General features: G+C 33.4%; 2 protein-coding genes across 2 annotated transcripts; both read right to left on the reverse strand.

Moving 5' to 3' along the window:
* Positions 1–243: 243 nt before the first annotated feature.
* LOC145606620 (uncharacterized) lies at positions 244–1,302 on the reverse strand. The gene is made up of 2 exons (XM_081662427.1): positions 968–1,302; positions 244–663 (listed from the first exon to the last, which is right to left on the reverse strand). The coding sequence occupies exons 1-2, from the start codon at positions 1,128–1,130 to the stop codon at positions 443–445; spliced, it is 384 nt and encodes a 127-aa protein (XP_081518553.1). The 5' UTR covers positions 1,131–1,302; the 3' UTR covers positions 244–442.
* Positions 1,303–2,957: 1,655 nt separating this feature from the next.
* On the reverse strand, positions 2,958–9,559 carry LOC145608040 (uncharacterized). The gene is made up of 10 exons (XM_081663645.1): positions 9,290–9,559; positions 7,008–7,121; positions 6,770–6,838; positions 6,639–6,658; positions 6,516–6,568; positions 6,379–6,409; positions 6,030–6,108; positions 3,567–3,706; positions 3,427–3,480; positions 2,958–3,342 (listed from the first exon to the last, which is right to left on the reverse strand). The coding sequence occupies exons 1-10, from the start codon at positions 9,468–9,470 to the stop codon at positions 3,295–3,297; spliced, it is 789 nt and encodes a 262-aa protein (XP_081519771.1). The 5' UTR covers positions 9,471–9,559; the 3' UTR covers positions 2,958–3,294.
* Between the last annotated feature and the right edge of the window lie 983 nt (positions 9,560–10,542).

Raw genomic sequence — 10,542 nt, forward strand, 5'->3', positions numbered from 1 at the left:
TTAGGTAAGAAACTTGGACTAGATTTGATGCATAAAGTAAACCAGACTTATTCATAATTTTGTATGACAGTACAAAATTATTACATTTTTCTTGAAGTGTTCGAGTACTAATTCATGTTTACTTAAAACAATGAAAAGGGAAGAGTTTTGGGAAATTTTGGCTAATGTTTAAATATCTGATAATACCAGTTTTCTCTAAATACTCCATAATTCATTGTGACTTATGTTTAATAACTTTAATGGTCAAAAGTCACAAACTTACAGTACATTTTTTACGATTTCGTATTGAATCTGTTTTATTTCCGGAGCACTATATAACAACACCTATATCGTGATCAAAATTATAATGGATGGAATATAAAATTAGTATATTATGTACAATTTAATCATGCATCATCTAACAGTACTTGATGTCCATAGTTTACTTGTCATAATCGTCGCCTTAGTAGATGAATGGTAAGGTCTCAGACATGATGTCTACTGGCCATCTCTCTGCCTCTTGCTCGAATGGCTGTTCTTGTGATGCTGCAGTTTGCTGGACTTCTGAATCAGGTGATAATGCTGGCTCAGCCAGTGGCACGTTTCGTCTATTGATTCCGTCTATCATCACCAGCATTCTTCTGTATTGTCTTACTGTTGTTCCTTCTTCATCACTAGGCTTATCTGAAAAGAAATTCTCACACAATTTAGCACATCATATAATTTAACATACCAACAAAAGTTAAATACATGTTAGCAAAATAGTGTCTTGGTTGAGTCAAAATAGTGTCTTGGTTAAGTTTTGGGTTCAAAACGCGCATATTTTCATAGCAACTACCAAACAATAGAGTTATGCGCACCCCTTGTTAGCAACATAGAGTTTGGGTTCAAAACGCGCATATATTTCATAGTGGCTACCTATTAAACTGAACCACATTATGCTGAAGATGAACAACACACTAACAAATTTTAAAGGGTCACTCCATACCTTCAATTGATGGCGCGGTAGCCTGAATTTGAACTTGAGCCTGAGCTTGAGCTTGAGCCTGAGCCTCGTCAGCAGCAACAAAGGACCATTGAACTAGAGTAGGGGTGACAATGGTGATAAAAGCCCAAACCAAGAATATGAGTACATAAGCACCCTTCTTCATTTTGTAAGAAATTAAGCAAGAGGAAAATTGTATGATTTTAGTTGAGACAACTACGCAAAGGTTTGTAAGTAATAAGGGAAGTATAATTAGTTGGTAAAAAGAGAGAAGAAAAGAAGGTATCCTTAATGAATTAGCTGGCCATGTCTAAGCAGTATGTTGGTTAGAAAAATAAGACTCCCTTGCATGATAAGGCAATAATTTTCATTTGTCATCACTAAAGTTTTTTCATTTAACAATTAATGTAGCAATCAATTATGTGGTCGTAGACTCATAGCAGCATAGCTCATAGGAACTTTAATTATATACTAGTAGAAAGAATCACGTAAAGGTTTAATGGTAGAGCTCTTACCTTCCAATTGTGAGTTCAGATTTAATTTTTACCGTCCCAACTTTATAATCAATGAATTATTTTCTTTTGGAAAATCTCAAATACGTTTCAGTCTATATGACTAAAGTTTCCATAAATCTTTATGGGTTGAGAATTTAAGATCCCCTATCTTAAACACTCATCCCCCACTATACCATTTAACTATTTAACTTTAAGTTCATATTATTCTTTGCATTTCTATATTTGACTCCGCTATTATTTTAATATAATTTAGTACTCTTTGTAAGTAAGGTCTCACTCTCTAATCTACTTATTTATCACATTATTCCATTAAAAAACAATCTCTCAACTCTCATCGCATCCACTAAAACAACAATATGGAGTAACTAATCAAATACTCCGTATTAATTTATTTTCTTAAACTATGTAACATGATAAGTATCGAGAATAGTACTTATACTATAAGTGTATGAGACGAAAAGAGATAAACTCTATGCACTTTATATAGGACCATATGATACCCAACGTCCCAACGATTACATAAATGTGATATTTTAATGGTTGGAGTTGGTGTGACATTTTTAGTGGGGATTGTCCGACCTTTTTTCTTGTATTACATGCATATCATTATCGTTACAGCCAAGATTCATCAATATAATGTTCCATCATTCATGATTACTTGATTAGTATTGGTAATTTGGTATTACGCTATTACTCTATAAGATTAGAATAAAGTGAAAACTTGATGACTATATTGTTTAACTAAAATAATGATTGGATTCAATATACAAGCATATATTCTTACTTCACATAATTTATTTATTTTTTAATTTGCATTATGCTGCTATATTAATAAAATAAGTAAAGTTCTTTTGCCAACCTTATTTTAGCTACGAAGTACATTGGTTAAGATTCTTGCGATGCCTGAGTTAATAAAGCTGTTGACTTTTGTTTTAAACATGATTGTTGTGAAGTTAGAATTTATAAATAAATAATTGTACGGGAGAAATTTTGATTTACACGACACGATTTAAGATTACTCTCTCGTTCCTTTGTGTTTGTTCTAACTACACCATACAATTTGGGGAGAGACATTGACAAGATGTATACATCAATCAATTTATATATAGAAAAAACATATTTATATGAGATCATGTAGATTATCTCGCTGTGTAATTTCAAATGACTAACCTTTGAACAAAGGAAAATGTTGTTCCCAGTTAATATTATGCATAGAAAATTATGAAGCTCAAATGGGTCACATACTATGTAACAGAGTGTCAACAACAAATTCAGAATCTTCCTAGGCCTAAACTAGGTTTTTTTTCTTTTCCTTCATCGAAAGCCTTCCCCTGTAATGAATCCACGATATCACAAAAAAATATCGAGAATGAGCAAAAACCAACTCCAAATATCGAATTTTCATTACACTAATCCAGAAGGTGAGAAATCACACCAAATATAAGGGTACAAGTGAGGAAGAAGGAATAGACCTACCATGCTAAATCTGCCAAGCCTTTATAAATATGATAATGTAATATAACATGAGTCAATAATTCATACAAGTTCAGCTTCACTCTCATCTAAGTCTGTGGAAGTCCTTTCTTCTCTATATACGAATTCAATATATGCAAATGAAATTCGACATATAAATCATCAGAAAAGATACTAAAATAATCTGCAAAAGCTCTAACAACAAAGATAATCTCAGCTGTTTCTAGCTCTATTTCTTGTAACACATCAGTCAGGCAGATAGTACATAACAGGTACAACTGGATGCTACCGTAGAGTACTAGAGTATAGCTGAAGCGCTCCAGACTGAGCACAAAGATTGTATCACCCATTTATTGACTCATCTAATTGTCCATGTTCCAAAGAATCATCCTATTATAGAAAAGTGTTAGAAATCAGAAGATGTAAAAACTGGATTATCATTAGAAAATCTGTGAGGCAGCGCTAAGAACTCACTTTAATACACCCATCTACTGACTCGTCTAGTTGTCCATGTTCCAAAGAATCATCCTATTAGAGAAAATTGTTAGAAAGCAAAAGATGTAAATAAAATGGATTATCATTAGAAAATCTGTGAGGCAGCGCTAAGAACTCACTTTAATACAAACATATACGTAATGAACATCCGGGCTGGCTCCAATGAAATCTTCTAAGTTTTTCCCCTTCTGATTTAGGGGAATAGGTTTTGTAAGTTCCCATTTCTGTTTTTCCTCTTTCACTCCAGGAATTGTTTTTTCTGCATATGCATGTTGGACAAGTGATGTAAAATAGCGAAAACAATAAACTTCCCAGGTAATGGTAGCGAATAATAAACAACACTTTCTTACAACAGAATGTTCAAGGAAAATGCATATTCATAATTCAACTACGAAACACACTCCAGATGGAAAGCTCAACAACAAAGATGTTAAGGCTTCAACGTAACTTTTTGTAAAACAATGCATTGTGTGGTTGAATGGATATCCAAATCCTTTATCTCTATGGACCAGCAGAAAACTAGCAGAAGCAGGGCAAATCCTTTCTCTCCTGAAACTCAGTTCTTAAGATATACCGATAGTCTTAAACAGCTAAGACAGCAAAGTCATTATGAACAAACAATACATAAATGCACTGGATTGATCAGTGAATCTTCACATCACAAAACGCCAATGGAATTTTATCTTTTACAAGTATGCCTCATGAGAAGTCCTCTATTGAATTAATCTTATTAATTGTGCTTATTTCAAGGGGCAACGATAAAATATCCTTGTGCATTGATGCAGAGCATTGGAAAAGATAAAGAGGGGTGAAGAAGCCATGCATGTTTTGGTCTTTACTCACAACCATATCTAATGTCTGTTGCGACTCATAAAGTCATAATAGTATTTTGGTCCATGTATTAGTGTTAGTATGGTGAGTTATGCCCCAGCACACAGTCTATAGTAGCTTTGATCATAAGTATTTTTGTATAGGTACACTAATTTAATTGTATCAAAACACAATGCAAGGCAATGTGCAGTTACAAATGTTTTCTGGAGCAATAGCCTAGTAGCTGGCTGCATGAGCAGTTGAGCACCAAAGCCAACAAAAGTCCTTCAAGTAATTTCTCAAGTCAATAAACATTTTGGCTAGCTTCATATTTAAACACAAATTTCGGTACTTTGGATCATTTTAGAAATTTTAGGAACATGTCCTAGTGGAAGATAATTATTACATTTCCTTATTTTCCTTATTGCCTAAGGAATAAGAAGATTCTGTTTTAAGGCTGATTTAAGATCCTTTTGCATGTAGGATTGCATTTTCAAAATTTCAGATTATCAGCAAGTTCTAGAAGCTAGATCTCACCCACCCCGCCCCACCCACCCCTTGGCTTAGTGAGTTAGTGTTGTGATTTCAATGTCTTCAGTTAATTGATATTTTCAACTTGGCTTGAACTGGTGAGTGTAAAACCTTTACAATATGAGTTGAAGCTTAAATCATTATTCCTTAGCTAGCGATTATTCTGTAAAGCATAGCCTTTCCAATTAACACGTGTTTCTCATATTGATAAAAGAAGAGAGTTAATCACTTTATAAGGCTAAGGACTACTATTGTCATATGGTTTTGGGATGGAATCTTCTTTGGACTTATGAAGTGGATTCTCTCAGGTGACAGGTGTGGCCTAGGCCCGTATTAAAGATGGTATCGGAGTCAGGCTCACCTTTGAATTTCTATGCACTTCTAGGAAATATTGTATTTTGAATAGTTGTTAGACCTTGTAACATACTCCTATGCCATTTGACTAACTTTTCTTATCAATAATACATGCAACTTCATATAATGCACTATTATTCTTCAATACATAACAAAATACTGTTATGGACTGACTAGACACAACCTATAACAGAGAAGAAAGCTATAGAATGGTAAAATAGAGAAGAAAGATTGAGGGTTTAATTAACATAAATAATGGTTAACACAATCGATAGGTTTAGCCTATCAAGTTCTATAGTGAGTTTAGCTCACAACTCTCTAATAAGTGACTTGTGGTCACAACTCTCTTAAGGAATTACTCCAAAATTCTGCCTACCTATTTCCTTCCCTTCCCTTCCCCTCCCTCTCTATTTATACTAAGGAGTAAGGACTATTAACCTAGTGAGCTAATATAAGTAGAATACCTATACTACCCCTCCTTAGGTTGATCTATTACAAATACCAATACTAGTCAGTTTTAAAAACCAACGGTGAACTTACTCCTAAGTCCTAAGCAAGACCAAAGTTAATATCTTCTAGTATTATTCATTCAAGTACACGATTTACCAAGGATTTGGCAGGTGAGCACAACGGTAGCTTCATATTTCTATAATACCACATTTAATACAGCAAGGCTAAAAAAAAAAAAAAAAAAGATAGCTTTAAATTTAGACCGAAGTCTCATTTGAAGCAAATCTTACTAATAGATTCCAAAGACTAGATGAGCACATAAGATAATTACACAAATAATCCAATAAGTACGCAACTGAATATAAATGACCAATAACTGCAAATTTGCAACATAAGAAAGATAAAGTTTAGAACACTCTGATAAAGATTCTGCCAACCTATCACATGGAGCTTTATCTTCCACTTGCACGAATTCTTCAGATAACATAAGCGGTATGAGGGTGCTCCATATGTAACCTACAACAGTCAAGAGATTGGTTAGGATCCTATTAATAGGTATTGAAATTTATTGCTGTATTGGTGTGAATGTTAACAAACAACAATAAGACAAGTTTCAACTATACGTATATCTATAGGATACCGAAAGTGTATTTCCAACAAAATATATTCCATGATTTTAATAAAGAAAACTTTTTAATGCAAAAACAGAAAACGAAAATTTATACTCAAATAGTATTCAAATCTTTGGTTGAAGGGAAAGGAGAAAGTAAAGAAAGACAAGATTACCAGTATATAAACCCCTTTATCCTTGAGGACCCTATAGTTTATCAAATAACTGCTTTAATATATGATCAATGTATACAAAACAAAAACAAACAGAGAACAACAACAATAGTTCTTTACAGCTTTGATATTACACGTACCGCCCAACTTCCTCAAGCATTTTAGCAGAGTTTGGTTTTGAGTTGTTTCCACACTGTTGAAAGAAAAGCTGTAAGAAACTGGCCCTTGATGAATAAAAAAATTACTTCTTAAACAACACTCACCAGAATAGTATCAAGTGTTCCTGGGAAGTATCAAAAAGCCACATCAGAAGAAAGAATAGACAAGTATTTCAGAGTAATTCTTTTATTTTTTTTTGACAATTGTGATACTTTTGAGAAAGTAAAACAAATACCTTTGTCAATTACTGCATCAAAAGAGCCTGTTTCGAGGTCGTCCATTTTTAGAACATCCATAGTAATGTCTGCCAAGTTGTTAAGTGATAGCTAAGTAAAATCCCTGAATTTACCATTTTACCTCACATATATCTAACCACACTTGGTTAAACTATCAATAACAAATCCCCCGAAAACTCATAAGTGATTATTAATATTACGTATGAAACAGAAATAAATAGATCATATCAAGGATACACTTAAGTTGTGGGTGGTCAGAGTATTTTTTCTGCATCTCTTCAATCACAACAGAAGATATATCAATGTTGACAATTTCCTCATATCCATCAGCTGCCATTTTTTCACTAAATGCTGCAACCATATAGAGAAAAATTTAAGTGTACACTTCGTATATTATACCAGGCAAGTTCAGAGGCAATTTCATGAATAAGTCTATGATAATACAGAAACGCGGGACAAAATGTGATTCACATATACTAATGAGAGATACAGTCTTTAAGATTTCCAAATATTCTCCCAAGTCCTAACGTATATCTCTAAAAATGGAAGAGACTTTACTGACAAAGAAAAAGCGGAGAAGGAGAAGCCAAGTACTTGAATGTCTCCAATAATGGGGATTCATCGACAAAGACCCTATTTTGGCTCATATATTGGGCTCTTGCCTCTTGGATGATCAAGGAGATGGAATTTTCCTCAGTCACTCAATGAGAAAAGGACGCGACTGAAGAAATGAATACCAACTTGGCAAGTTCACCGAAATAAGTTTGATCGGGTGATAACACAACCAGTATCTGTGATAAGTGATTTTAAAGAGGCTAAAGAGTGGAAGAAGAGGACTTGAGTTAGAGGAGTCTTTCATTGGTTTCATAAAAGGTTTTTTCTTCCCAAAAAGTGTTGTTTGGAAAGCCAAAAAAAAAAAAAAATTTAAAAAAAAAATAAAAAATCATCTTACCTAGCCTAAAATGAGGAGGAAAAACTATGAAGAATAAGGGGGAGCTGATCATTGACCTAAGTAAATCAATTATGTCTTAGGTAATCGGTAAGAATTATAGGGTACTTTCGGCAGCAAACTCAAAATTAAGAGGTGTCTTTTCCACACTGTTGTTCTTTTCTAGTCATTTTATCATCACATCCACATGTTAGCCTCTCTCATTTCTATTAAATATAACGTTAGCTACCATCTATAATAGCTACCACAATGATTATAAACAGCCATATAAGTGTAACTTTTAAAGCAACTCTAAGGTTTTAGTTATTTGAGGAAAGCCTAGCCAACAATAGCTCTATCATGCTAGGATAATGGAACCATTGCTAACTTATACTACCTCTGTACCTCAGTTTCTTTTTGGTTGACACGTATTCCTTCTTAGGAAGTTTCTTTTTAGTTGACATGTTTCCTTTTTGGGTAAATTTTTTACCTTGCATTTACAAGCTACCCCACTTGCTTTTTCATTCTCTATCACTCTCTCTCCTCTCTTTAATATATGTGCCTAAATCAAACGCGTCAACTAAATAGAAACGGAGGAAGTAGCAAATATGTTCAGCTTTAGCAACATACATCACCTTACTTCAGCTCACAATACCAGCATTACATTGTTATATACTTGTTTTTCCTATTTCCTTGTTACCATTGACTTTTCCTATTCCAATAACGCCTTTTTATCTTTTGGAATAGGGAAGTCAATAAGCAAATAGAAGAATATAAGGCTTCAACATCCTTCAATGAATTAAAAGCTACAAATGACTGATGATCGAGTTAATTGTGCAACTTAAATTCTTCTAACCCCAGTATTTGCTAATGGATTACTAGATCAAATTACACTATCAACGTGACTATAAAGAAACGGATGGAGTAAAAATCGACTTAAGCTCTCACCAGCTTAACATTGATTTTTACAAGAGTAACAATAGACTTAATCTCTCACAGCCTTGGCATTTTATTACATTTTGGTTATAAAATGTAAGTATTCAGGCCTAAACATGATAACCCAAAAATCATTTATCCAAAAAAGCATCATAATCCAATTAATTAAATGATAATCCAAACAAACAATAACAAAATTTGAAATGGGTGTAGCACCATGCCACCAAACACGGATACACCCATTTCAAACATTTTCCTCTGTTTCTTATTATTTGCAACGAATGGCATTATTTGTGAGACCCATAAAACATTCCTTTGTTTCAAATAATAAAAAACGGAGGTAGTATAAACAAATTCAATAAACCCACCATCATCACAATTCTTACATCATACCAAATAACAAAAAAATCAACAAATTGCATCAAAAATACATTCAATCAATCAATCAATCAATCAGTCAAAGCCTTAATCCCATAAGTGGGGTCGTCTACATGAACCAAAATTGATTATTCCGTGTATTCATCCAAAAAAATCTTTCCCCACCATCCCTTACGATCAAATGCCTCACAACAACAACCACAACAACAACAACAACAACAACAAAATCATACAATTACTGAAATTAATTATGGATGAATGAGAGAAAACAACATACAAGAGTTACCGCAACCGATGACAAGAACACGGCAATGAGGAGGAGAACAATAGAGATGAAAAAGAGGAGCCAAAGAAGAGTAATTTTGGTACCAATCAAAAGGGGTTTTATCTTGTTTGTATCTCTTATCCCAATATGATGGATCACCATATTTATGTGTTTCTCCCATACCCATTGACATCTCTTTTCTTCTCTTCTCTTCTCTCTCTAGAATTCAGATGAATTTCTCTCTCTAGGAATGAAAATGGTGGGATTGTTCTGGAAGAAGAAGAGGAAGAATGAGAAGAAGCAAAGTTAGTTGAGTTGAGGTTGGCGACAAGACAGCCGACAAATGTTCTAACTTGACATGTTTCACTCTTTTGTCCTTTGATCTATTCAGGCCTCTTTGCCACTTATCGTTTTTCAAGGGTAATTTCGTCATTTACATGTATTATACTTCGTACGAGTATGTTCTTTTTTATTGAATAGTTGAGTCCTTGGATCTGGACATGTATTATACATTGGCGGATTTTTTTTTATTTATTTCCAATAAGGCCTTTTTGAATATGAATATGAAATACTCCCTCTGTTTTTTTTTTATATCTATCCGTTACTTTGTAATACCCGTAAATAAGGAAAATAAAATGAAAGTATTTGGAAAAGTGTTGTTATTGTACTCGACATGTGTGGAAAAGTGTAGTCAGAATTCATAGTGTATTTTGAAAGATTTAAATAGAATATGAATTCATTTAGTTAGGAAAAAAAAAGAATCAAACAAAAGTTGTCGTTCGGATACAGATGATGTCAACGACCTTTTTTTTAGTGCGAAGTACTCCGTATTACCAAGCCTCAACTTTTAAATTTTACCATATCACTGCAAAAAAAATGTACCAATTGCTTTTAATGACAAAAATTAGTCAACTCCTTGTCTAATTAACCCTAACTCTTCTTTTTATTATTTCCTAATAAGCTCAATAAATTAAGAATTTTTTAAAATGGTATCTAAATATTTTTAATTAAACTAATTCAATCTAATATTCAAAGTAAGTGTTTGCTTAGGGGAATAAAAGGGAAGGGATAAGGGATACGGATAATGAGATGGCGACAACGCAAGTCTATTGTTGGTTTAGGGGGAGTAAGATTAGAGGAGGGAACAAGATTGGGAATTGAAAATACATATATGCCCTTAATGAAAAGTAAGGAAAGAAGAATAAAAAAAGAACTAATAAGGTTATATTGGTAACTTTGCTACATAACTCATACGAAGTACATAG

This window comes from Chenopodium album, chromosome 23 (genome assembly GCF_948465745.1).
Source record: "Chenopodium album chromosome 23, dcCheAlbu1.1, whole genome shotgun sequence".
NCBI lineage: Eukaryota > Viridiplantae > Streptophyta > Magnoliopsida > Caryophyllales > Amaranthaceae > Chenopodium > Chenopodium album.

Excerpts from the sequence above, each read along its gene's own strand:
- LOC145606620 (XM_081662427.1), bottom strand. The coding sequence starts at position 1,130 with ATGAAGAAGGGTGCTTATGTACTCATATTCTTGGTTTGGGCTTTTATC. Across the intron at positions 664-967 it reads TACCGCGCCATCAATTGAAG|ATAAGCCTAGTGATGAAGAA; the intron begins GTATGGAGTGAC and ends ATTTCTTTTCAG.
- LOC145608040 (XM_081663645.1), bottom strand. The coding sequence starts at position 9,470 with ATGTCAATGGGTATGGGAGAAACACATAAATATGGTGATCCATCATAT. Across the intron at positions 6,659-6,769 it reads TGATGCAGTAATTGACAAAG|GAACACTTGATACTATTCTG; the intron begins GTATTTGTTTTA and ends GATACTTCCCAG. Across the intron at positions 3,343-3,426 it reads CAGTAGATGGGTGTATTAAA|GATGATTCTTTGGAACATGG; the intron begins GTGAGTTCTTAG and ends TTTCTATAATAG.